Source organism: Cynoglossus semilaevis, chromosome 9 (assembly GCF_000523025.1).
Source record: "Cynoglossus semilaevis isolate Cse_v1.0 chromosome 9, Cse_v1.0, whole genome shotgun sequence".
NCBI classification, from domain to species: domain Eukaryota; kingdom Metazoa; phylum Chordata; class Actinopteri; order Pleuronectiformes; family Cynoglossidae; genus Cynoglossus; species Cynoglossus semilaevis.
This window is the reverse complement of record NC_024315.1, coordinates 15116-42805: the sequence shown is the minus strand read 5'-3', so window position 1 is coordinate 42805 and position 27690 is coordinate 15116. Positions and strand designations below refer to the sequence as shown.

The 27690-nt window shown below is 42.0% G+C and overlaps 1 protein-coding gene across 1 annotated transcript in view; it reads left to right on the top strand.

Annotated features, from left to right (window-relative positions):
• Positions 1–27690, top strand: part of LOC103383172 (slit homolog 1 protein-like) — a 42421-nt gene that overhangs the window by 5367 nt on the left and 9364 nt on the right. The window contains exons 5-29 of the mRNA XM_025058567.1: positions 5627–5698; positions 8432–8503; positions 8605–8676; positions 15850–15921; positions 16021–16092; positions 16187–16258; positions 16386–16549; positions 16644–16791; positions 17257–17328; positions 19103–19174; positions 19528–19599; positions 20229–20372; positions 20477–20640; positions 20743–20766; positions 21253–21397; positions 21593–21667; positions 22394–22537; positions 22881–23023; positions 23100–23267; positions 23785–23923; positions 24560–24628; positions 25262–25333; positions 26123–26194; positions 26295–26366; positions 27532–27682. Coding sequence (XP_024914335.1) covers positions 5627–5698; positions 8432–8503; positions 8605–8676; positions 15850–15921; positions 16021–16092; positions 16187–16258; positions 16386–16549; positions 16644–16791; positions 17257–17328; positions 19103–19174; positions 19528–19599; positions 20229–20372; positions 20477–20640; positions 20743–20766; positions 21253–21397; positions 21593–21667; positions 22394–22537; positions 22881–23023; positions 23100–23267; positions 23785–23923; positions 24560–24628; positions 25262–25333; positions 26123–26194; positions 26295–26366; positions 27532–27682 — 2542 coding nt within the window. The remainder of the gene's footprint in view (positions 1–5626; positions 5699–8431; positions 8504–8604; positions 8677–15849; positions 15922–16020; positions 16093–16186; positions 16259–16385; positions 16550–16643; positions 16792–17256; positions 17329–19102; positions 19175–19527; positions 19600–20228; positions 20373–20476; positions 20641–20742; positions 20767–21252; positions 21398–21592; positions 21668–22393; positions 22538–22880; positions 23024–23099; positions 23268–23784; positions 23924–24559; positions 24629–25261; positions 25334–26122; positions 26195–26294; positions 26367–27531; positions 27683–27690) is intronic.

Below are 27690 nucleotides of genomic sequence, written 5' to 3'. Positions count from 1 at the left end.
GGCAGCAGAAGAGAAAAAGTCGCTAAAAGGAAAAAAAAAAAAAAAAAAAAAACAGGAGTCCAGTTCTCACCGGTTTGTCATCATTAATGAAACAAAGATTTCAAACGTCTGAACTGATGCTGGAACTGATGGTAGAACTGATGGTGGAACAGTTGGTGGAACTGATGGTAGAACTGATAGTAGAACTGTTGGTAGAACTGTTGGTGGAACTGTTGGTAGAACTGATGGTGGAACAGTTGGTAGAACTGATGGTAGAACTGTTTGAAATACGTGAGACTGTGAAGTAAATTCACTGTAAATAATCACTGCTGAATGACATACACGCACATGTACGTGTACACATACACGTTATATTCTATATAGTTTAATTATTTCAAATATTTGTAAAAATGTGTAATTACTTATAAATGAACTATAATATGACATAATGTGACCTTCAGTTTGATTTCACCAGTATCGTCTCTTTTATATCCAGTTGAGTCAGTCCTGACATCTGTCGCTTAGAAGTACGATTTTCTTACGCTTTCCTGACATAATAAAATAGAGTAAAATAAAACATCAGACGAACATGGATCAAAAACACTGTTGTTCTGAACATCTGCATCACTGCAGGATCCCAAAATCCGACACATCGTCGTCGTCGTCGGTCGGTCGCGTTCAAAGGAAGACGTACAACTGTCGTCTTTTTCTTTTAACTTCACGCGTTAACTGCGTCTCCGGCGCTCAGACATTCTTGGGATAGGCGGCAATGACAGCTTGACGCAGAGCAGACGGACTGAAGGCTGGAAGTCACAGCTGCTACATCTGTTAACACAGTTCTGCTGTGAGACTGCGTGAGAAGATGCACGCCCCCTGGTGGTTTCAGAAAAAGTAGATCAGTGGGGCAGCGAGGAGCGGCGGCGCTCCGTTTCCAAATGCGGGGACACACCGTCGGTGATCGTCTCCGATTCTTGATCCGGAGCCCCTGGTCTGATGGGCGGAGTTTACTTTGACCATATATGGAATCTGTGTTTTTATTGGCCTGGTATTTGTGGTTTGTCGGTTCAATTCCAGGCATCATTAGTTATAGATGCGCATCTATAACAGTGGAAGTTCCTGATCTCGTCAGACCAAGTAGAGATGTTGTCAAGGCAGGGGTGTCAAACATAAGGCCCGTGGGCCAAAACCAGCCCGCTGGGGTGTTCAATCTGGACCGTTTGATGGATTTTGAAAGTGAAAAACTTTTGACTTTTCCTCTCTGACTTTATCTCTACACTGCTCCACCGCTCCGATCTTAGCCTGGAGTCTGTAGACCTTACCTCACAGCAAGTCAGTCACAAATCAAAGTTTGTGCAAAATTAAATCATAACTCGAAATAATTTTTTTTCCAATTTTATAATTTTTAAAATGCCAAACAGGAGCTGTCACTCAGAGTAACTCGGTTCAGTAACAGTACCAGTAACAGTACCAGTGACAGTGCTGTGCTTCTACTGTCATAAATATTTAAAGAGCTCTGCTTCAGGGACCGTCTGACAAATTTAATTTTCTCAGTTTATACTGGATTTACATCAGTGTTCCCTACAGTACGAGGAAGTGACAAACCACCGGTTCAACTGTGACCTGCACGACCTCCTCACCCCTGGGAGACCCCCGGAACATTCTAGCACAGACAGACTGTCCCGCGGTGCAGGGCGGCCTCTCATTAAACGGCAATTTGTTAAAGACCAATTAGCATGTAAAGTGATCTGTGTGTGTGTGTGTGTGTTAGAGACCGACTGCGTGTACAGTATTTCCTGGGAGACCGCCGGCAAAAAGAGGGTCATTTATCAAGGTGACTGCACTTGTCCCACCTAACTCCCCCTCCTCGTCGCTCTGTCATGGCAACCCTGAGGAATGACTGCCCCCGGTGGGCGGTGATGAGGGCGGCTGTTTGAGCAGAGAGTGCAGGGAAGTGTGAGAGGAAGACGAAGGTGTCGGCAGGGAAATCTGTGAAGTGGTGTGTGTTTGTGTGTGTATAAAACCAACACTGAGCTGCTTTTTTTATGGGATTTGAACGATGACATCATGGAGGTCCAGCTGTCAATCAAACACTACGCTTCTCTTATAGTACAACTTTCATTAAAAAAAAGAAAAATATTTCTTTTATCTTTTAGATGTTTTGTTGTTTCTTGGAAATAACTGCATTTACAGCATAGATAATACATATATACACTGCCATAGGTGAAAAACCACAAAGTAGAAACGCGATAGTTACGATATTATTTACGTATATATTAACCCTTTACGAATCCTTTAGGAGACATCGTTTACCCGTACGTATGGGTTATTTATTATGTGTTAAAAAACGTCTTAAGTATTAAATTTTTTCAGTAAAATTCAATTTTTGTCACGAAAATATTGGAAATTTGAATATTTTTATATGCCGGAAAAATCCGCAATACAAGAATACATTTAAAATGTAAACCCACGATGCACAGAGGGCGCAACCTCTGAACCGTACTGGTACTGGTACTGGTACTTGTACTTGTACTGTTTCCCATCCAGGCTCATCCTTTTGGATGTGGCATCAAGGCTGACATCAGGAAACTCTATTTTCTCCCTGTCTTTCCATCATAGTCTGCTGTAATTTGGAATACTGGAACAAACTGTCTCCCATTACAGATTCTTGGCCCATTTTCATCAGCTTTTTTTTTTTTTTTTTTTTGGTAATGTACAGTTGATCTTTTTTTCCTGCGTCTGTGCGGAGGAGCTGTCAGACAGTCGGGACGGTCGTGTGGATAAAGTGGAACATTTCCAACCATGTGTACGACTGCTCTGACGTGACATCATCTAATCTGGGGTAGACTGCTGCGGGGGCTTATGGGTAATCTGTTTTGTTGTTGTTGTTGTGATTTGGCTGGTTTATCTACATAAACATGAAACGTTAGACCGTGGCGTGTCACCAACATCCGTTCTGGTCCTCTCGTCTTTCCTCTGGTCCTGCCGCCATTGAACGGGTCGTTCTTCACAAAAACTCAGACACAATGAGGTGTTGTCTCCCCCAACACAGAGAAAAGGGTGTAAATAAAAGACCTGGGCACAGAGGAGATGCTGAAGATTACTTTTGTGTACATGCAGATAATGACTTTTTTTTTTAGCAAGCTATGTTGACTGATCTTCAAATCAAAAGCTTTCCGCGTAGCGTAAATAACACAGACAGTGGAACAGAAAGTGAGCAGAGCTTTCTTTACTCCAATAGAACATTTCAACTGAAAACACCTTCACCTGCTTTCCTCAAACCATCTGTGATTTTTTCGATGGAGTTTGGTGCAGTGTCGCAAACTGAAACGTCATAGAGATAAAAGTAAATTCAACAAATAACCACATTCAAACAAACCCCTGATAAAACCCGTGAGGCACCGGGACGTTACCTGGTGGAACTCCTGTAACAAATGTAATCTCACTGACTGTGATTTTGTCAGTTATTGTCAGTGATTGAATTGTTATTAGTCTTCCTTCACAGCTTTGTTCCGCAGTTTCATTAGCAACAACTGCCAACTTTTACCTCTCTCTACCGTCTCTTTTATTCGTCCTCCGTTTCCCCCCCGCAGCCTCTCAGTCGCTGTAACTCTGTTAATGGTTTTAGTTCTGTATGTGTGTAAAAAGGTGGAGCAGGGAGAGAGAGAGAGGCAGTGAAGAGGAGTTGTTTCAGCAGGGGAGGAGATGAAGAAGACGCAGCTTGATGGATGTTAGACGGAGGTGAAAAGAGAGGAGGATGTTAGAGTGACAGTGGGGGAGGAGGGGTGAGACGGAGGGTGTAAAAAGCCCAGGATGCTCGTACATCTGCAGTGCGTTGGTGTTGTTGACTTAGTAACATTTTCCAAAGATGGCCTGAGGCAGATTGTAATTTATCAATAAAAACCTTCTTCTTTTTTTTTCCATGTCAGGAAATGACATTACTGTGAGGAGCCTAAGGTTCGCTGCCAGTCTTAAACCTAAGTACCCAGCGTCTGGGCGGATTATTGGTCACAGCCAGATCCTGGTTCAAACTCAGCACTGCAGCGCTGACTGGAAATGACCTCGAAAACCTCACACTCACTGACATTGTGCACTGATTGCTCTGTTCTCATGTGACCAAACGGAGAAAAAACAAAACAACCTATAGCTGCATAGAACGGTGTCAAGTTCAGACATACTGCAGCCGTAGTACTTTTTATACTCAAAATATACTCATAATTTTGTAACATTTTCCAAAGTTAGTCTTGTTTAACTCCCTGTCAACGGTCAATCTGAAATCACTGACATTTTTGACGGAGTATTCGGGCAAAAACTTGGAATGGAACTGTATTCCCTCAGAGAAAAGACGGAGAAATCCCATCTGAACGCATTAAGACTGGATCTAAGACAAACCCAAACTTTAGTTACGGATTTTAGTGACATCATCAGCATAAGTGGAAACTCGAGATGATGACGACTGGATCAGGAAAACACAACAAAACTCCGTGCTGCCTCGTCTGCTGTAGTCAATCCTGAAAAAGGATGAAGAAAACTAGCTGTTTTTTTTTAAATAGTTTTGAGTGACATCACAGAAAATTAGACTCAAAACTATCGTCTTAAAAAACCACTTAATGGGTAAAGATTTACAAACTTTGTTCAAAACCAAATTCGATCTCACACTTAGTAGCATTTTCTCGACTGTGGGAAGAAGAAAACCTCCAGCAGATCCAGACTCAGTGCTGCCCTCTGCCTGGGATTTTGTTTGGTTTCTTCTAACCCAGCCGTCCCCCAAGTATGAAATGAAGACAGTAAGATACGAGTGGATTTTCTTTGTACTTCAGTAAATTAGTAAAAATAAATTATATTTTTTTATTGTGTCCTACTGCGTCCCGGTACCAAATTATCTACGGCTCGCTACCGGGCCCACGGACCACAGGTTGGCGATCCCAGTTCTAACTGACTTCATCAGTGTTATTTCTACCCAGCTCTCATACTCCATCAGTTGGTCTGTTTTTTTTTTTTGTTTTTTTTTTTTCTTGGGGTTCTTTTGACTTTCCATGAGTGATTTTTCAGTCTGGTCGTCCCGCCCAAACCACAGTTTTCTCTCTCTCTCTCTCTCTCCGTCTCTCTGTCTCTCCTTTAGAAAGGACGGGGCAAGGTCACAAACTGCCCCACCCTTTACAGTAGTGTAGGAACATGACACTTAAACACACACTGACACACACATACACACAGACAGGTACGCACACACAGCTCGTTTTACCTCGGCCTCCACAAAGCCTCGTGGGAAGAGTGACATCATCCACCTCGCTTTTTTTTTTCACAGCTGTCAATCAAAGAAGACAATCAGGTCACAGGGTTAAATCCCTCCCTCTGTAACTCTGTGCTGAAAAGACTGTCCGTCAAAGTCCAGTATCGTATGACTGCAGCTGGATGTATGGATGTATGTATGCCGAGTGGACGGGCGCTGATCCAATGACCTGCAGGGACAGATGTGAAGGGACCGCGGTCACTTTTTGTCTTCCTGAACTGAAACAGTTCTGAATCTGTGATCATTTATACCCAGATACTCTGGAGTCAACACAAACGGTTCCTTTTAGTTTCAAAATGATAAAAATGTTATTCTGTCCGTCCTGATGAATGTCTGTTTTTTTTTTGTTTTTTTTAACAGTGATCTGAATGGAAACAACCTGACCATCATCACCAAGACAGACTTCTCTGGACTGAAACACCTCAGAGTCCTGTAAGTCACAAACACACTCACATCTCACGAACAGTGTTAGAATAAAGACAGCGTTCACCACAGCAGTTTGACTTTAAAAATACTCAAAACAAACAAGAAAAAAAAGTTTTATCTTTTTTCCAAATATCAACAGAAACAGTATTTTTTAGTTTTCTACGTTTTATAAAATCAACTCATTTGAGGACAGTCCCTGACGTCTTCCTTCTTTTCTTTACTTTTGGGATAATTTGGGATTATACAGAACATGTACTCTAAGAAATAATTTATAAACCCACAGATTAAGCAAGTATTTCCCTGCTGGCCAATCATGGCACTGCATCTCAAACAGCCTTTTTTTCTTAAAGGTTCTTAATGCCAGTGACGATGACCGTCTTTTATAATTAATATGATTTTTCACTCAAGTCCAAATGTGACTAATTCTAAATTCACATTAGTCTCCGTCTCTTATGTAACTTATCCTAAAACCTAAACCCTAAAACCTAAACTCTTATCTTAACTCTTATCCTTACATTTCTGCGTCACCGATGGTTCGTTTCTGTGTCAGTGACGACACGCGTGACATTTGTGAAACTTTTTTTTTTTCTTTGCTCTGCCTTCACTCACAGCTGTCTGCCCCACTGTTGACGGGGCAGCAGCTTGTATTTACCCGCGGTGACTCCGCTTGTTTTAAGTCATGTAGGAATGTGGGAATCACGGCCGCGGCGGTGCTGAGGCCAGAGGGCCAGGACTGGGGCTTTGGTTCAGGACTGACACATGAACCAACCATAGGTGCTTGTTGGGTGTCAGTGTCAGTCAGGTTTATGACAGGGAGAGGGTTTGTCTGTCACCTTTTGACCTGGAAACACAGTGCCCCCTGGGAGAGGCTGGATGAGCGGCGGTTTCCTGTGTTAACCCAGCGAACGGCTCTGTGCTGAGTGTCAGTGATGGACATGAGGTGCTAAAAGGACGACATGCCAGGGACTAATGACATCTCTGGGAGAGGCGGGGAGGGGGGGGGGGGGGGGGAGGGGGGGTGAGGGGAGCTCAGAAGAGATTAGCAACCCACGGGGAGTGTGAGGCTGGCTGCTGTCAGGAGAGGGGAGGGGGTGTGAGTCTGGAGCAGATCAGGGAAAGATAACGAACTGTGAGGTGGGTTTTTAATGGACTCAGATTGAGATTTAGCTTCAGAGATTAATTTCCTGATGGGGAAAAAAACATTTAAGACATAAAACACACAAACAAAGAATGCAGTAAAGTCTGGAGAAATTAGTCAAGCAAGTTATTGAGGTGTAATTATGAATCACTGAACACACCTGGTATAAAAGAGAATCTGTATCTTTGAGTCCCGGCTCTGTGTACTCTGTATCTCAGCCCTGAAGGGACAGAAAAAATACTTCTCAGAGAAGTGGCTTAAAAGTAGATTTTCGTGTATTTGTGGTGAAGTGAAATGTCAGTAATATTCCTGGCTTCCTTTAAAATGTTTGACAGATGGGTTTTGTTTTTTTGACAAACACTTGATCAAGCCATCGCAGACTCAGTCCTTTCCCCCCAAAATATACTTAAAAAAATGCAGTACAGGGAATCTAAAAATTGTATTCTGTTCATGTACAATACTGTACAATAAAAAAACAGAAACAAAAACTTAAAATCCACTTCTATGCAGATGATGACGTTTCTTTATATTTATGTTATCAGGGAAATCCTAACAACAGCACACACTTGTGAATCGGACACCGACTCCTGATTGGTTTGCTTGGCTGCACTGACACCGAAATGATCCAAAACTGGCACTTAATGTCGACGGTCTTAAATCATCCGGTGAACAAAAGTGATAAATCACAGCGACAAGAATGGAATGTGAGATCAAGTTCACACGGGTGGTAGAGCCAGACTGATCACTTTGGTAAAAATAGAACCCAGCCCCTCCAGGTCTACACAGAAATACGTGGCTGCTCTGATCTTTTCCCGTGAGAAATAAGTTTCAAATGCGTTTTGGATCAAATCCAGGGCAGTTTTATCAAACGCTGTTATCAAATGTCCTGACCCAGTCCATCTTCTCGGTCCTATCATCTCTGAGAGCTGTTTTTTGTTGCAGAGAAAAGACCGTTAGCAGCCACTGGCTCGGTAACTTTATCTGTTTCAGTTTCATTTTGCTCCAATCCTGGTATTTTACACATAAATCTCTCCGTCTTTTGTGAACACACTTGCCAGCCGTCGTAGCTTTTGGCTTCCTGCCCTGACTAACAGCGCCTCGGGGCACGTGAAGGATGGATGTAGTGAGGCGGAGGTGGGAGTTGGTCTAGAAAGAAAGTGAATGCCCTTCACGAACCCTTTAGGAGGCGCCGTATAGGGCGTGAAATATGGCAGAAAACGTCACGAAACTTTCACAAATCTCATTCGTAGATACACAAAAATAATGAAAATATTGGGAAATTTTCATATATTTAAAAATAATGAAAATATTGGGAAATTTTGATATACCGCAAAAACCCGCGATAGAGTGAAAAATCAGCAATACAAGAATAAAAATTAAAATATTAAATATTAAAAACCCACAATGCACTGAGGGCACAACATCCGAACCACGATACATCGAGGGATGACTGTATATCATTGGGCCGATAGCATCGCAATATATCGTATCGTTGCCCCCTGTATCATGAGATTATTATACAGCCCATGTAACATGTGGTAATATGTGCTAATTGATAATATGTGCTAATTGATAATATGTGCTAATTGTTGTGTTTGCAGTCATCTGATGGAGAACCAAATTGTCAACATCGAGAGAGGAGCTTTTGACGATCTGAGGGAGCTGGAACGACTGTGAGAGAGCACAACCACACACACTCTCTCTCTCTCTCTCTCACACCCCCCCCAACCAACATAGTCTGTTAATCTGACATGTTTTTTTTTTATTTACACAGTCGTCTCAACAAGAACCGCCTGAACCACATCCCTGAGCTGCTGTTTCAGAAGAACGAGGCTCTGGCTCGACTGTGAGTACAAGATCTCTGCTCCTCTGACCTCTGACCTCTGACTTCTACCGTGAACACACACCATCATTGGTCTGTGACTTTAACACATCTGTGGGTTCTGTCATTATGAACACGTCAGCTGACAGTGAAGTCAACACAGTTAGAGTTGTAAACACAAGGTTTTGATCAAAACTTCTGCCCAAATCATCATCATCTCAAGTACAATGCAACATGAAGCACTTCTTAACCAGACTTAATGCTTATGTTTAAACCAGTTAATAACAAAACAACCAGGAACTCAAATACCTTCATACCTTCACATACCTCAGATTTAATGAAAAGAAACTTCACAGCAGTGAAGTACCTGTGTGTAGCAGTAAAAAGTACACAGGTTTTTACTCATTAACTGCCAATGGAAAGCACTCTCTCTCTCTCTCTCTCTCTCTCTCTCTCTCTCTCTCTTTCTTTCTCTCTCTTTCTTTCTCTGTGTACAGTGTGTATTTGTTTTTTGCAATTCCACACTTTTGCTCCCATCAGGGAATATGTAATAGGACTTGGCAGTGCGATCAATCAGTACACACACACACACACACACACACACACACCTTACCCAAACGCACATACACACACACACACACAGGCTGTGCGAGGCTATTAGCGCTCCTTCTAGCAGAAGTGTTATTTCTCCTGCTGTGTTGATGGACTGAACGCCCCGGGAGTCTCTCTCACACACACACACACACACACTGCAGTGTATATACAGTGTAATTGGTACACACACTGTATGTTTGTGTTCACAGATACAGTCCTGAGGAACTCGTTAACCAGTCAATAATTATTCCTTAATCACAGATATTCATCTCTTTGAGTTTTTTTTTTCCTATTCAGTAACAATTAACAAATAGTGACTTTTATTCTGTCTACAAGAAATACACGGCTCATTTTACGACATCGTTTTTTTATTTTCTCATCTTTATATTTAGTTAAACTTAATTTTTTTTATTTTGAAATATAAAAAAAATAAATTTGGGGAAAAGGATTCTGGGTAAAAATGAGAGCAGGCCACGCAGGCTCACGATACAGAAATATACCAGGCAATTAAAAGTCTGTGTGTGTGTGTGTGCAATTAACTTTCCCCTCAGACGCTAAAAGAGTTCCTCTCATTTGGCAGATCTGTCCTCATTAACACACTTGATTGGCACGCGATCGCGGCTAATTAGCGGCGCGAAGCTGTTAGCGGTAACGCGGGCCGACGGCGGGCGGCGGCTGTTTAGAGGCGTCTCCGAGTGTGAGCCTGTCGCTCACCTGACTCATTTACCTCGTGAGAGGAAGCGGCGCATCTGTGACTCCCTGTGATAATTGCTGCCATTAGCATTTTTGAAGTCTAATTGTGTCCGTCTGTGTGTGTGTGTGTCCTAATGGAGCTCATTTGCATATAGACAGCAACAGAGTGTGATGTGTTTGTTTAAGGGTCTCATAAAGTCACGTCGACGTCACTCACCAGTGAGTTTGTTCAATAATTTATTTATTTATTTAACCAGTGAGTTTGTTCAATAATTTATTTTTTGTTTGTTAAATAATTTAATTTTTTTTTTTTTTTTTGAGAGGTTACTGCCAACAACAGAGAGACGGGACGTAAACATCAAATTTTAAAATATTGTATCGATGGAGACAGTGTGAAGTTTGCAATATTGCTCATTTTAATTTGTGGAGATGAGAAACGCAATTTATAAATCAACAAAAAAATTCTGTCTCCATTTGAAAAAAAAAACATGTGACACATGTCATTACAAATGTGTGAAACATCATGATTTGTGTTATAAATATTGATGATTTCTTAATTCAAAGTTAAGAGAATTTAAAGAAGTTAAGTATCGCATTTCTCAATCTATTAAAAAAAAATCTATAAACAATTATTTAAAAATAAATCTTTTTTTTTTTTCTCGTCCGTCCACAGTGTCTATAGCAGACGTGACGTTGAGCCAATCAGGTGGAGGACATTTTTTCGGCTCTGAACTAATTTAATTTCAACATTTCTGACCTGTTTCCTCTGTTATTTATTGAGAAATTTAAAGGTGTTTTTTCTTGACTTTTATTTATTTGTGAACAATGGAGATTTATGGCTAAATGCTACAAACAAACGTGTTTTATTTTCTTTTAAATACACTGAATAATAGTTTCCTATAGTTTTCTATAATTTATTATTAATTTCATAATTTTTGACCAAATCCAACCCTGATGTCCCCACAGTCCCCCCCCCCACACACACTCTGGAGTCTGTTATTGTTTGCGACCGTTAAACTTCCAGAAGTTTCTTTTGTGGTGCTGTGCCAGTGTGTAATGGACAAACACTGTTTAACGACGGTTTGTTGTGGTACTTCTGGTTTCCCTTTTTCATGGCAGCTACATATTGCTGCCATCTGCTCTCCTGGAAAGTTGTTGCATGTCATTATGACAGCACACAATGTCCAAACTGGAGGCTGCGGGAGAATTTAGTGCCAGTTATTTGGTTGTTCTGTGAAGCCGGGCTTTTGTGGTGGCACTGAAAGAAAACTGTTTGTATAAATACAGGTCGTGTTGAACCGTCACCAGAACAAAAACATGTCAAATGAATGAGGTTTTTTGACCTTTTTGGGCCACAATTACCACGTCTTGTGTTTGTTGTTTAGTTTCTTCCAGCCCTGAGACCGTCTTCAGAATTGAAGAAAACTTTTCAGTGAAAAGTGAAGCATCTTCAAGGAACTCTACTGCTCCGGTCATTACTTTGTTGGCCACACGGTGGCACATGGGGTCAGGGCATCGGTTGGCAGGTTCGATCTTTGGTCTTTTCTGTCTGGTGTTTTCCTGGTGTTCTCTCGTTCATCTTCCCACTAAAAAAAAGAACTCAGATGAAGGTTTCAGTTAAATCGACTGTAAAGGTGTGAATGTGAGTGTGAACGGTTGTCTCACCCGTTGACTTCTGGGATTGGGCATCAGCCCACCTGTGACCTGAGACATAGACTGACTCTTGTTCTTGTTCTTGTTCTTGTTCTCGGTTCATTGGCAGGAAGACTTTTAAGGAATGTTTCGAGGAACGTTGCTCCACACGTCCGTTCTAATAACACGTGTTCAAACAGACTTGTGAAGCCGACATCCTGCCAGTGTCCAATCACAGGGAGCCGTCAGTCATTAGGAGATTTACCAATAAAAACACTTTTATGATGGTCACGTCTTCTTCTTCTGTGGTGCTCTGGCTGTGCATCTCCAGTCCATTATGTCCTCAGTCGTGTTGACGTTACCAGCAGGAAACACTTTTGTCCCTGGAGCAGACATTAGAGGCAGGATTTTCCCAGAATTGTGTTTCTCTTGAAGCCGAGACTCCGTGTTGCGTCCTACCGCGTGTGGTAACAGCGGAGAAGCCGGACCACAGGGTTTTTGCGGCGAGGACTCAGACCATCGATCCCTTTATAAAAACAGGCTCTGATTTTCTTTGGTTCACGCCACAATGTCAGATGGAGCGTTTTTGTCACACCACGAACGATGACGTTCCTCTGTCATGTTGGTCCAAAGCAACACTGACACGCTGGGGGCGGACGAAGTGAATGATGGGAAGAAACACTCAAACACATGGACCAACAGTGGAAGACAAATATTAGTGCGGCGACGGACGATCAGCACCGACTCACATCTCTGTTTCTGCTTCATTCTCGCCCCGGGGTTTCTTCAGCCTTTCCCTTTTTTTTTTTCCTCCCCGGGGTCCCATCCTTTGTCTGTCTTTGTGGGTTTTTTTTATTTTTTTTTTTTATTAAACACTCTGCTTCCTTTGGAGGAATCAAGAGAGGGGAGGTTGCAGGGAAGGGAGATGAAGACAAAACGAAGAACAACAAGTTTAGCTCTCTGTCTTTTAGCTGATCTGCTGATTCACTGACCATCGTCATGTTCTTCTTCACTTCATCCATACTGTACGTCTTCTCCAGGGTCGGACTTTTCACCTCCTGCCCTGCGCCTCTATCTCCTACATCAGGGGGGCGTCTTAGGATCCAAACTCACCAGCTAAACTCTCGGGGGCCTGTGAGGTTTTGTCGTGTTTGTGTCTTTGCACCTGGACTGTCGGCTCACGATCGCAGGTGTGAGTTCAGTGTTAAAACCCACAGTCAACACATCAGTTCACTGAGACGCCTGAATGACGACTGATGCCCGCTGTAGACGGGGTGTGGAGTTTAGGGGTGAGAGGTGAGGAGGGGGTGGGGGCTGCTTCCACTCCTACATTTGCGGACCCTGAGTGTTTCATCTGGGAAGCCTTTGTTTGCTTTACTGGTCTGGTGTTTCCACATTGTTGGGCGACCAGAGATTCTCTGTTTGCTTGTTCTACTCTGTCACTGAAGCCTCGACAGTTTCATGTTAACTAAAACACTCAGAGCCTAAAGAACATGTTTTTATAGCTGCAGCTTTTCATATCCCCCAAAAGTCCGCCTGGCATATTTGGTATCTTTGGAAACCACGACACTGGAGGCTCTGTGGGTTTCGAGCCACAGTCGGGGGAACAGAATGAGTTTGTAATGATTTGTAATGACTGTGTTTTTACATTATAAATACGAGCATGTGCATCTGTTTAGCTGAGCCGCTAGTCAGACCAGGACGGAGAACATGTGGTTTTGGGCTCAAGAGTACAAGTGTGGGGACGCAGATGTCTTTGAAGGAGCCACTAAAATGTTTTTTGTTTCAGTATTAAAAACTTGTCCCCGTTGTCTTGAATGTTTCAGTATTAAAAACTTGTCCCCGTGATAGATGTGAAAAAGGGGTTCAGGCTGTAAAACAGTTCTCAAACGGCTCCTGCTGCTTAATCCACTTTTCTGCTTTTGAACTGAGTGTGAGTCCAGCTTCACTTAAAATCTGGCTCCAGGGATCAGTTGTTTTTTTTTTAACAATGTCAAGTCAGGCTCTCTGTGCAGGTTTTATTTTCCTGGTTCTGTGAATATTTTACAGGTAAAACTGAGAGAGAATCGAAAACAGACTAAAGAAACAAAGATCAAGGATGAAGCAAAAAAAGTTCTTAAAAACTGGTGCCAACGCTAAAAGTAAATTCCACAATGAAAACAACCAAAAATTTATTTTTTTTTAACAATCCCATATTGAAGTTGCGAAGGTGAACATCACTAACGTTAACAGATCACGGGGCCTCTCGCGCTGTCAATCAAACACACCGTCCAATCAGATGTGCTGTTTTTAATGTAATCTGAATTTAGCTGAGTGCTAACGACGTCTCTGCTAATACGACTTAATACAAAGGCTATGATTCTGTTTGGTTGCCCTCGTTGTCATGGCGACGTACCGATGATTCACTTGTATTTATTTTGCCTCTGTGTAATCAGAGGAAAAGCAAAGTTTATTAAATATGAAGTCAACTGCTGTAAGAAGTGACTCGTCAGCGGTAACGAATCACATCATCAGGGATGTAGGGAACTCCCGTCAGAGATTAAGGGTCTCTGCGTCCAATCAGAATCCAGCGTCCAGGCTAACCTGTGTTTGACCTGAAGCTGAGAGAGATGGATGGACAGCCGTGAGGAGGAGAAAGATGAGGAGGGACTGAGTGGGAAAGTTTACCTTTCTCACCCTCCTCTGTGGGGTAAAGGGGGGGGGGGGTGACGGGAAAGAGGATATTGTACGAAATGGGGAGGGGGAGACACCAGAACAATGGTGGACATGACGGAGAGGATCAGAAAATGAATAGAGGCGATGGATGGACAGAGAGCAAATATGAGACTGGCTACTGTCCCCACACACACACACACACACACACACACACACACACACACTTGTCCAGCTGTGACCACTCTGTTTCCCTTCAGTAAACATCATATCTTCCCTCAGGGCGTCCTGGAAACAGACGTCCTGGAAACCTGATGGGAAAGCATCTTTAATATTAGTGTGTGTGTGTGAGTGTGTGTGAGTGTGTGTTCTTTGTCCTTTGTGTTGGTGTCATCAACATCCAGTTTAAACCTAGATCCATTACTGATTGATTGAGCTCCTGGTTCAGGTTCTTAGCAGGTGGTTCTCACCTGTGGGTCATGTCCCAAAATGGTTCACAAAGACACATTTCTTGGGTCACTTTGACTTTAATCTGTTTGGTTTTTTTTAGCTTTTTATGGTGAATTTCTATATCATTTTTTCACTATGTTTTTTCCAGGGTTTCTGAAAGTTCAATACTTGTATCATTTTTTCACTATGTTTTTTCCAGGATTTTTGAAAGTTCAATCTCTGTGTTGATTGGTCAGATTTCTCCATGTTTCACTTTTTTTTATTTATGGACCTTAAACTAACCAGGAAGTCCAGATCACCGTATCACTGGCTCTGTCTGAGAAACTCTTTTTCCTACGACAGTGAAGGCATCGCTGGCCCAGTTCAGCTGAATCAAGACAAAAATATTTATCCTGATTATTGACTGTGGCTGTAGCTCAGAGGATCGGGCTGTTGCCTTACACCTGGATGGGTGGAGGTTTGATTCCAGACCTTAAAGGTTTCATGCAGTTTTGGGAGTCACCCCCCCCTGCCTCCCCTGCCTCCCCACCCCCCAGGGTTAGGTTGTTGCTGCTGCTGCTGTGAATGTAACAGCACATACATTACAGCAGTGTTATCTGGAGGTTCATCTGTGCTCCTGCTCCTGCTCTGACCCTGACAGTAATGGAGTGTGTCTGAGGTTCAACCCCCCCCCCCCCCCTCCCCCGTGGTTAATCTCACTCACACACAGACGGTGAGGTTTCTAACCCCCGTGGATTTAGTTTCTGCCGCTGTCGTTCCCAACAGCAGTGGCTGTGTTTCCACCGTCTGTCCGTCGGTGATGAAGACGATCTGCAGTGACACTAAACGTGTCACACTCCGCTGCAGTAAACAGTGTATTTACAGACTTCCTGTGGACTCCAGGAAACTCGTTAGAGATAAAGATGATCTGGTGTTTAGACTCTGTAGTAAATCTGCTGCTAACGAGGAGGATTGGAATGAAAATTAGACCCAGATTAGATTTTCAGATTAGAATGATTTATGATTTTTTTACTATTTCGTCTTTTTCTGTTGTTGTTTTACCACAGGACGTTTTTAAAATGAAGGTAGAGCATTTGATGTATTTCCTGTTGTTCACTCAGGTTCAAGGAATGACAAACAAAAAAGAAAGTGAGTACTGTTTATTAAAAGTAAAAGTTTTTCTCTTTCCTCTTCCAGGGATCTGAGTGAAAATGTCATCCAGGCTGTTCCACGCAGAGCATTCAGAGGAGCCACAGAACTGAAAAATCTGTAAGTGGAAAAAAAAATTAATTTAATATTAAACTATTAATATTACTGACCTCCAGTCAGTGTTGGTGATGATGAAATCCAAACTGAATGTGTTTCCAGTCAGCTGGACAAGAACCACATCAGCTGCATCGAGGAGGGAGCGTTCAGGGCGCTGCGTTCTCTGGAAGTGCTGTGAGTATTTCACCTCACGTACACACACACACACACACAAACGTGGAGTAGTATTTTAGAGTTCACTGTCTCCTCTGTCTCCAACCCTCCTCAGTACTCTGAACAACAACAACATCAGCAGCATTCCCGTCTCCAGTTTCAACCACATGCCCAAGCTCCGCACCTTGTAAGTCTCTCCGCTCAGTTTCCTGTTCCTCCCTCCACAAAACTCCTCTGACTCTGTCCCTCTGACTCTGACTCTGTCTGTCCCTCTGTCCCTCTGTCTTCTCATCCCTCCGTCTGTCTCTCTGCAGTCGTCTCCACGCTAACTCCCTGCGCTGTGACTGTCATCTGGCCTGGTTGTCTCCGTGGTTACGGCAGCGGCCGGCGTTGGGCCTCTTCACCCAGTGCAGTTCTCCTCCCAAACTGAGGGGTCTCAACCTGGCCGAGCTGCGCAAGACTGACTTTTCGTGCTCAGGTGCATTAGCTCAGTAACATTATTTTGAGCGCAGCTCAGACTCTGTGACGGCGTCTCGTACAGTGTGTGTTAAAACTGTGGTCGTTGGTCGTAGGAAACGGCGGCAGTGCCTTCGTCCAGCCCTGCAGCCTGGCGTCTGGATCCTGTCCTCCGATGTGTTCCTGCAGCAACAACATTGTGGACTGTAGGGGGCGGGGCCTGACTGCAATCCCCGCCCACCTTCCTGAGGCCATGACTGAGATGTGAGATGTACTTTTATTATTATCAGTGTATTGAATATTTGTACAGTGAAGTACAGGTGTGGTGTACTGCAGTACGAGAGTCAAAGAGTTGGAGAAGAGACGTTTTTAGTCATTTATTAAATCTCTGACAGTTTTGACAGGTTTTATCTTTATATATTTCTTGAGTGTTGAGCTTGGTGACATTTTATTTTGTCAGGTTTTAACATTTAAAATATTAAAAATAAGACATTTTTAAAACATCCAGCAAATTTTAACCCAACTTGAATGGAAACCTGATGAATTCACTTCTTTTTCCAAACATATAAAATTAATTTATATTTTTTTCTTTAGACCAGACACTGACAGTAATATTTATTTTTACATATATATTTCTATTTTTTTACTCATTTATACACAAGTAAACTTGTTTTCTCTGTCATTGTCTCCCCCTCTTCCTCTTCCTCTCCCCCGTCCTCACCCCTGCAGCCGTCTGGAGCAGAATGGCATCAAGTCAGTTCCTCCAGGTGCCTTCACCTCCTACAAGAAGCTTCGTCGAATGTGAGTTCCTCCTCCTTTTGTTACACTTACATTTTTCTTTACAAATAATATTTTACAATTTCAATTTTCAGTCGAATCTCAGATTAAAATCAATCACATTTAAATTTAAATTAAATCATTGCTACATTACTATTGTAAACCAATGTTTACAACAAAGATTTAATTTAGAAAAATCTTTAAAATCTTTTTAACTTTTAGACAGATTTCAGTTGAATTAATTTCAACATCTTCATCATCTTCATCATCGTCAGTAGTAAATAAAAAGGATATTTAACATCAGAAGTTTTTGTTAAATATAAATAATTTAGTTTACAACACTTCAGAAATCTTGTACAATATTTTATTTCTCATTGTTTAATGTCCAACGAAGCACATAAATAATCAAAGTGTAAAACAATTACAGTAAAAGCATCAGCGATTAAACTCCTACATTAGCCGTCTGTTCTGTTCTATTTGATTCTATTCTAACAACTCTCCACGATGGTCGTGACACACAGCGTTTAAATATCGATTTCGCCTCGGCCGAGGTCGTCTGAACGTCAGCTAAACTCACCACGCAGACAGGGAGGCTGTGGTTTGTGCAGCAACGTCCCTGGAGGCCCGGCCTCGGCCAATCACATCCCAGAAATATTAATCCCAGAATAAGAGACCGTCAATAAAACACTCGCGTCTGAAACCCCCCGGCCCGGGGCCTGGACCGGGGGGTTTCAGGCTCTTCTGTCGCCACGGTTTTTGCTGAGATGTGGTTTTTCCTGCTCAACATAACAAACAGTTACGACACTGAGCAGATCTTGATTTACATCAGTCAGGGATCAGATACTGTACGGCCCCCGGCGGAGGGCAGCAGTGGGGGGGGGACTCTTCAGAGGATCTGCAGAGAAGCAAACCACAACAATAACGCCTGTGCCTCTCCGACTCTCTCTGTGGTTCCCGTTGTGACCACCGTCGCTGCTTTTCTCTTCTTTTCTTCCTCGCTCATTTCCACTCTCAGACATTCTTTCACTTCATGCTGTGGTTTTTCTTTTCTCTCCTTCCTCTTCTCGTTCCTCTTCCTCATCCTCGTCCTGTTACATCATCACTGTGTGAAACTGTGCAGAGCGCTAACACACACACACGGGAGACGTGATTACATTTCCAGGCTGGATTAAGTGCATTTGCTTTGAATTTGTTTTGACAATTGTGTGAAAGTCCTGGCTGCGGAGCAGGGGGACGGGGGGGTTATTATCATATATGGTCAACTGGACTCTGACTGAGCAAAGAGCGCCCCCCTTCTCCTCCTGCGTTCACTCCACTCATCTCATAGTTCATCTCAGTGGTTGTTTGAATTCATCCAGTTCTACCTCAGTCTGTTCTTTCAGTGATCAGTGAAGTTTCAAACGACATCATTTTTTTCTTGACTCGACTCAAATGCTCCCTCCTTTATGCCATTGTTTATCCAAAGACTGGGTCGCAACCCTCAGGTGGGTCGCAAGATTTTTTTTTTTTTTGGGTCGTCTCACATCATGTTTTCCAGGAGTTTAGGAATAACATCTACTGACTTTAGTCGTGAAGATTTGTGACTTTTAAAAAATGGGTCCCCAGAAAAAAAAAAAAAGTCTGGGAAACACTGGTCTGTGCAGCTGAGAACGTGATGACTTAACGTTAAAGTTGTCGGAGACGCTGAATTTTCAGACGTTTCTGTTGATTGTAAAACACGGGTTTCATATAAGACGTGGATTCGTAAATTCAAACTTTATCCTGTGTCCTACCTCACATTTCTGTCTGTTTTTTCCAGAGACCTGAGCAACAACCAGATCTCTGACATCGCTCCGGACGCTTTCCACGGCCTCAAAGCTCTGAATTCACTGTGAGTACCAAAAAAAATACTAACTAATTATGGAATATCGGTAAGAAAGGTTATTGGTTTTTTTCTTTCAATAATGAAAACCTGTTAATTATTTAATTATTTAAGAAAGGTTATTGGTTTTTTTCTTTCGATAACCTGTTAATTATTTAATTATGAATGTGACCTAAAATTAGTTTTGAAATGAAAGTGAATTATTGTCATTGTCACAGAGAACATCACTGCGCACAATATCAGAATATTGGAATTGGCAAATGAAGTGTTTGGACAATATCGGGATTTTGGAAATCAGTCATCGCTAATGTATGTGTCAACTGTGTGTGTGTGTGTGTCTGTGTGTGTGTGTGTGTGTCCAGGGTTCTGTACGGTAACAAGATCACTGAGCTGCCCAGTGGAGTCTTTGATGGTCTGGCCTCACTGGAGCTGCTGTAAGTCCAAACACCGTTCATGGATATAGTTTGTCAAAAGTGTCGTAAAGAGTCGTAAACCCTGGATGATGTAAAAAAAAAAAAAAAATCAGGTGTCGGAAAATTGAACACTGACCAGACGTCAACGTCAGCTTCAAACTCACAGCTCCCAGATTTGTAGTTGTCAGACGGTGAATCGTTTCCTGATTGGTTCTGGTAAAAATAAATAATAATAAAGTATATACGTGTGTATATGTATATATGTTTATGTATATGTATCTATATATGTATGTATATATATGTATATGAATGTATGTATATATATGTATATGAATGTATGTATATATATGTATATGTATGTATGTATATATATGTATATGTATGTATGTATGTATATATATGTATATGTATGTATGTATGTATATATATGTATATGAATGTATGTATATATATGTATATATATGTCCTTACAGCATGCTCAAAATAATGTTGCAGGTACTCGTTCTTCAAAACTCTTGGAAACCAAACCTGAAAAAAAAAATTTTTTAAAAGCTTTCTGCCGTATTTGTTAGTTATTAGATCAGTTCTTACTGTAGGTAAGTTTAAAATATTCAGTGAAAACTCATGGGTGTCTTCCCGTTGTCCTGCAGGCTCCTGAACGCCAACAAAATCCACTGCATCCGAGCGACCGTGTTCAAGGACCTGGAGAACCTGGCTCTGCTGTCGCTCTACGACAACAAGCTCCAGAGTTTGGCCAAAGGCACCTTCAGCTCCCTGCTCAGCATCCAGACGCTGTGAGAGAACGCCGTAGGCCGCACACACACACACACACACACACACCGTCGCCACTTCTGCCACTTACGCTCATGTTGTGTGTGCTTTTGTGATCTCCCATCAGCCACCTGGCCCAGAACCCTTTCGTCTGCGACTGTAACGTCAAGTGGCTGGCCGACTTCCTGCGCTCCAACCCCATAGAGACCAGCGGGGCGCGCTGTGCCAGTCCACGCCGCCTCGCGAACAAGCGCATCGCACAGATCAAAAGCAGCAAATATAGGCCGCACGGTCAGTGTGTGTGTGTGTGTGTGCGTGTGTTTGTGTGTGTGTAGTTGTTGGCATTCTTTCACTGACATAAAACTTTTTTTTCTCTTTCTTTTCCCATGACAGCCAAAGAACAGTATTACATCCCAGGTGATCACATGACTTTGTTCATTTCTGCATCTGTGTGTGTGTGTTTGTTTTTCTGGTTTCAGTCCTTTTAAAGGGACACTTCACTATTTTAAGTGGGTGGTGCACGTGTCCAAAACAGTGGACAATTGGAGAAATGCATTATTGGTACTAAACCGACCGGGGTCTAACTGAGTGGCCCAGGTGGGCTGCCAGGGATTCTGGGTCACATTATTAGGATCAGAATTAACAATCATTTAACATAAGTTGATGTAATATTTAATATTTTTTTAATTTAGAATATAAAAGCAGTCACTTATTATAAATGCCATAAAAAGCAACTTAAGTTATAAATAAATTTCTGTCTTTTTTCTTGTATTTTACTCTGGAAATCAAGAATCGTCCTTTAAGTTGATCTCACGCTGGTCTCTCTGACAAAAGTCCTCACACTGGTCTCTCTGACAAAATATGTGTGTCGCACGTGTGTGTGTGTGTTGTTTGCACGTTCAGGCTCCGAGGACCGGCGGTTGAGCTACGAGTGTAACAGTAAGCCCGTCTGTCCCGCCAAATGTCGCTGCGAGGCCAACGTGGTCGACTGCTCCAACCTCAGACTCACCACGTTCCCAGAACACCTGCCGTCCTCCACTGAAGAGCTGTGAGACACCACACACACACACACACTCTCTCGGCAGTTTGTTTCATGGATATTCATGTTGACATGTGTGAATGTGCTCATGCTGCATGGCTGCACAGCCACTGGACACACACTGATTTCAAACCGACTCGTCCGCTAATGATGTTTTCCTGTTCGTGGTCTGACGTCTGATGTCTGTTCTGCGATTGTCTGTAGGCGTCTCAACAACAACGACCTCTCCGTCCTGGAGGCCACCGGAGCCTTCAAGGGTCTGACGCAGCTGAAGAAAATGTAGGTCACCCTCAAACGTCTGACCAGGGCTTTAGGTCTTCAACAGCAAACTGACCTTAAAACAGTACATGAGGAAGAGCTAATAGGGTTAGGTCTCATTGTAGACCATCGACCGTAGACTGTAGACTATAGACTGTAAATTATAGACTACTATAGACTGTAGACCATAGAGTATAGACTGTAGACTGTAAATTGTAGACCATAGACTGTAGACTATAGACCACTGACTATAGACTATAGACTGTAGACTATAAACTTTAGACCATAGACTATACACTATACAGTAGACTGTAGACCATAGAATATAGACTGTAGACTATAGGCCATAGACTATAGACTGTAGACCATAGATTATAGACTGTAGACTATAGGCCATAGACTATAAACCGTAGACTATAGATTGTAGACTATAGGCTATAGACTGTAGACTATAGACTGTAGACCATAGAGTATAAACTGTAGACTATAAATCGTAGACCACAGACTATAGACAGTAGACTATAGGCCATAGGCTATAGACTGTAGATCATAGACTGTAGACCGTAGACTGTAAACCATAGATTGTAGACTATAGACCGTAGACTATAGACAGTAGACTATAGGCCATAGACTGTAGATCATAGACTATAGACCATAAACTATAGACTATAGTCTATATATTTAATATACAGTCTATACTCAAACAACGCGTTTCTTCTTTTTCTTCTTCTTCTTGTTTCCGTTCAGTAATTTGAGCAACAACAAAATCTCCGACATCGAGGACGGAGCTTTTGACGGAGCCTCCTCGGCGGTGGAGCTCCACCTCACAGCCAATCACCTGGAGTCTGTGAGGGGCAGCATGTTCAGGGGCATGGAGGGACTACGGATGCTGTGAGTTTACAGTTGACTGTTGACGAAGTTTGAGAGGGAAGAAAAACATGAACGAGACGCTGCACCTGAAGGAACTGAGAAAAAGAAATAGAAAATATAAATCACTTAAAAATCAATTTATATTTTTGTCCACCTGTTTATGGATTATAAATTATACTGTTTTATATGTTGGAAAAACTCATAATTATTATTGAATTAATATCCATTTCCAAAGTGTCGTGACTCCTCAGTGGGACATTATTGGAACACAGTAGATATCATTTAATATGTACGTCTAAAAATTGATGATAATTGATTGGCTTTTACGTTCTGTTTACGTGTGTGTGTGTGTGTGTGTGTCCAGGATGCTGCGGAACAACAAGATCAGCTGTATCCACAACAGCAGCTTCACAGGACTGACCAACGTCAGGCTGCTGTCACTGTACGACAACCAGCTGAGAACCATCCTGCCCGGAGCCTTCGACACGCTGCCCAACCTGTCCACTCCAGCCCCCCCCACCCCCACACAGCGTCCAGTCCCCTCCCTCCTCCCCCACTGACTATCCAATCCTCCGTCCCCACAGGAACCTGCTGGCCAATCCCTTCAACTGCGACTGTCGTCTGTCCTGGTTCGGTGTTTGGCTCCGGAGTCGACACATCGTCACAGGGAATCCTCGCTGCCAGGGTCCGGCTTTTCTCCGAGAGATCCCACTGCAGGATGTGGCGGTGCCCGACTTCCGCTGCGAGGATGGTACGGTCAAAGCTGAGCAACATACGGAAAAATTTAAAAATTTAAATAAAATGTATTTAATGATCCGCAATCAATTCCACAACCGGTCCTCAGTACAAAAAAAAGTTGCCGTCCACTGTTCTAGAGAACCACATTGGTCAGGGAACTGTTTTTTTCCCCTTTGGGCCTGGTACTTTTTCTTGTGGTGCAAATTTCTTTAGGAACTGTTTTTTGTTTTTTTCCGAGGAAGCAGAGAATCTGATTGGTCGGAGAACTATTAGCTTTTTTTTTTAACCAATCAGGAAACAGAGCACAGAAGTTTCCTTCTTGCTATTGCTCTTTTACTTGCTACAAAAACAGTCCTTGCACTTTTACTTAGTCTCTTTGTTTCTTGGTACTAATTCCTGTGGTGGAACTCCCTGTGATTAAAACTCCATCATCATCATCATCATCATCATTTTAAAGTGTGTTTTTGACTCTTCCTGTGTGTCTGTAGAGAATCAACCATGAACTTCTCCCTGTATCTGCCTCTGTTCAGGATCGGTACTGGAGGACAGCAGCTGTGCTGCAGGGACTCAGTGTCCGAGTCAGTGCACCTGCGTGGACACGGTGGTTCGCTGCAGTAACAAACACCTACAGGCTCTTCCCAGAGGACTGCCGCGAAATGTCACAGAGCTGTGAGTCAGAAAATAACACAAACACAGAGAGACACGGGGCCACAGTGACCCCCGCACGGAAACACAACACTCCCCTGGTGTCACCCTGAACCTGAAGCAGCGGGGAAATAAAAAAAATCACGTTGTTTTTTTTGTTTGTGTTGTGAGAATGTACCTGAAAAATGCTGTTTGTCCCTCAGTCTCAAACAAGTAACCGTGAAGAAGAAAAAGTTTAGGTTTTTAAAGACAAACAGTTCGTTATCTGTTTGTCTTTGTGCAGTTACATTATTTTTGTATTTATTATATGTATATATTTATTAATTTTATTAATTAATTATTTTATAACACTCAGTGTTGGTTCATTTACATCTGAGAAAAATGTGACGTTGCCCTTAAAAGCAGGTTAGGAGGTCAAAAAATGTACGAGAAAATACATTAAAATTAATTGGGTTTTGTGTTTTTTATGAAAAGCAAGCAAACTTAAAAAATAGTACTATGAAAATACTTCAAATATGAATTGCCTACTGACAAACATACAGATGAAATCAACATTAATTTGTCTAAATTCTTCACATAAATATTAATAAAGGAACAGACACAGACCTGTGTGAGTCTGTGACGTGACAGATGTGAATATTGTCTCCGTCCTCCCCACAGATACCTGGATGGAAACCAGTTCACCAGTGTCCCTAAAGAACTGGCCACCTTCAGATATCTGCAGCTGGTGTAAGAACGCATTTCCTCCGACTTCACACTTTTTATTGACTCACTTTTAGCACCTGGGGCGAGTGGTTGTTGTTGTTGTTCACGGGCTTCACCACTAGTTTGACCTTCAGATATGCAGCTAAGGAACGGAGAGGATCAACAGGGAAGAGGAGATTAAAAAAAAAAGATTCACATTAGTATTTGTTGTTTTTATCTAACAAGGAAGAACAATGAAACAGAAGTAGACAGGAATCGCTAACACAGTTAGCCGAGCTCTTATTTTTGCTACTGTGCTAATTTAGCATACACTTCCGCTGTTTATCTAGTTTTAAACATATTTTTTTAGTTGTTTTTTGTAGCTGTACTTGTCATTTTTATAGTTATGTTTATGACGTATTTTCCCATATACGATAAAATCCAGCAGGGGGAGCTGTGAACTGCATATTTAATTCTGAGTTGAGATGAGTTTAATGATGTCACCTCGATTGTTTGTTTGTGTATTTCCGGTACAGACTACGTATTTCCGGTACAGACTACGTATTTCAAAGTTCCAAAGCGACAGTATAATAGTTAATAGTTCTAGTTAAGGTTTAGTTTAGTTGTTAGGGAACGTGTCACAAAAAAAGTTAAATTTTTCTACTTTTTGGTCAACAGAGACTTGAGCAACAATAAAATCAGTTCCCTGTCGGACGACTCCTTCTCCAACATGGTACAGCTCACCACGCTGTGAGTACACACACACACACACACACGCACACGGGTGACATCCCAAACTGCAGGTGGCACCAGAATGTTCCGCAGCTTCTTTGACTCTTCCCTCCAGACAGACAGGGTTCTAACATGGAACATTCTGGCACAATCTAGTCTCTAAATGCTGATTTACAGATACACCTCGGAGACTCTGGTTCTGGTTCTGGTTCAGTTTTACTTCGTGATATAACTTTAAAAAGTTCCACGTGTGTATTAGAGGATTAAAAGTACTTCAACTTCTATCATCAGCCCCCCCCACCTCGTCCTTATACAGTCTGAACGAACCTGCTTTTTTCATCATTTTCGACCTGGTTTTAATACAGAACACGCGTTGAATTAAAGGAGAAACACCGCCCTCTGTAGGCAGAAACGCTGATTGTTACACTGGGCAATTTATACTGGACATTTTTCTGCTCGTTATATTACATATTATACTGTATATATATATATATATTTATATATATGTGACAATATATATATAGAAGCGAACCAACCAGAATTTTTTTTTTATGTGAGTTCTGGTGATTTTTGAGGCTGAGTCGACACATTTATCATATACTTAATGAAATTTGAGAATCAGAACATTTTTGTAATTTTATATGAAAGGAACAAATACTGTATATACAATATAATCTGAACAGATTAGATATCCCTTACATGTAGAATATATAATTTTTTTTCTCCATTATGAATTTCTTTTCTTTTTTTGCTCTCTCTCTTTGTGGTTTTCATGAAACTCTTCATCTTCATCATCTTCATCTCCAGGATCCTCAGTTACAACTCCCTCCGCTGTATCCCTCCACTGGCTCTGGGCGGCCTGCGCTCACTAAGACTTCTGTAAGGAAACACACACACTCTTACACTCTGGCCTAATTAATAATCATAATAATAATAATAATAATAATAATCTTCTTCTTCTTCTTTGTTTCTTTTCCAGCTCTCTCCATGGCAACGACATCTCTGAGCTTCAGCAGGGCATCTTCAACGACGTGGCCTCCCTGTCTCACCTGTGAGAACCTCTACACACACACACACACACACAAACCTCTGTTTGGTCGATTGAATTAACTGAGAAAATCCATAATTTCCGCAGTTTTACTGATTTAAAATCGTGCGTGTGTGTGTGTGTAACAGCAGCATCATTTGACCGTTGTTCATCTCGGTGTCTGTCCACACAAAGTGAGCAGTGGACATGGACAGGAGAAGGTTTTTTTATTTATTTTAGTCATGTGACTCCTGACCCTCTCCTCCTCCATTCCCCCCCGCCCCCTCCTGTCTGAAAGGCGATCCTGCCTGTCAGTCAGGCAGATGAGTCAGGCAGTAAAATTAGGCCGTGGAACAGAATCCTTCAGCAGATATCGACTGCTCTCGTCTCCAGAGCCTCTTCAGTGGAGTCGTCTTCTAAACAGAAAACACACGGAGATGTTACTTGACCTTAAATCAAAACAGTTTGAGCTGAAATAACATCTTCCAGACAAAATGATCTAAAAACAGACTAATGGGCCCAAACCACAGCATCCAGATCACAATACCACGAATACACTTGATACCAGACACAAGGACCAGGGTTGTTTTGGTTTTGTTTTTTTGTTTGTTTTTAAATGAACACCATCACTTTATTTGAATAAGATTTTTATATTTATTATTTATATTTCTGTGTTTGTGTTTAATAACTCTAATAATAATAACAGTTGCACGTGTCTGTGTGTTTACATGCTGAAAATGAGCAAAGCTGTGAGGTCAAACAGCTCCACCATGTGGCTTATAAAGTAGATGCAGTCATGTGCTATCTTTCTTCTTCCTTCTTTCTTTCCTTTCCTTCTTCCTCACTTGTATATTTTACATCTTTCTCCATTTTTTGACAAATCAAAACAAATAGATGTTTTTCTTTAATTACATCTTCCACATGGAATTACAATATTTTAACTAAATGAATTACTTTTTTGACTAAAACAACAAAGGCTAAGGTGTCTGGATATATATTTTACATTGGAAATTATTTTTTATTATTATTATTTATTAACTGTAAATTATTACTTGCTTTTTTTTTAAATTTCTAGCCATGTTTCCTGTCACTACTATGTCTAAGGAAGTGTTGAAGTAGAAAAGTCTCCAGTTTCTGCTCTGTTCAAACCTCTGACTCTCTCTCTGTGTGTGTGTATGTGTATGTTCAGTGCCATCGGAGCCAACCCTCTGTACTGTGACTGCCGTCTGCTCTGGCTCTCAGACTGGGTGAAGAGCGGCTACAAGGAGCCCGGCATCGCCCGCTGCGCGGGGCCCCGCGGCATGGAGGGCAAACTGCTGCTGACCACGCCGGCTGATGAGGTCCAGGG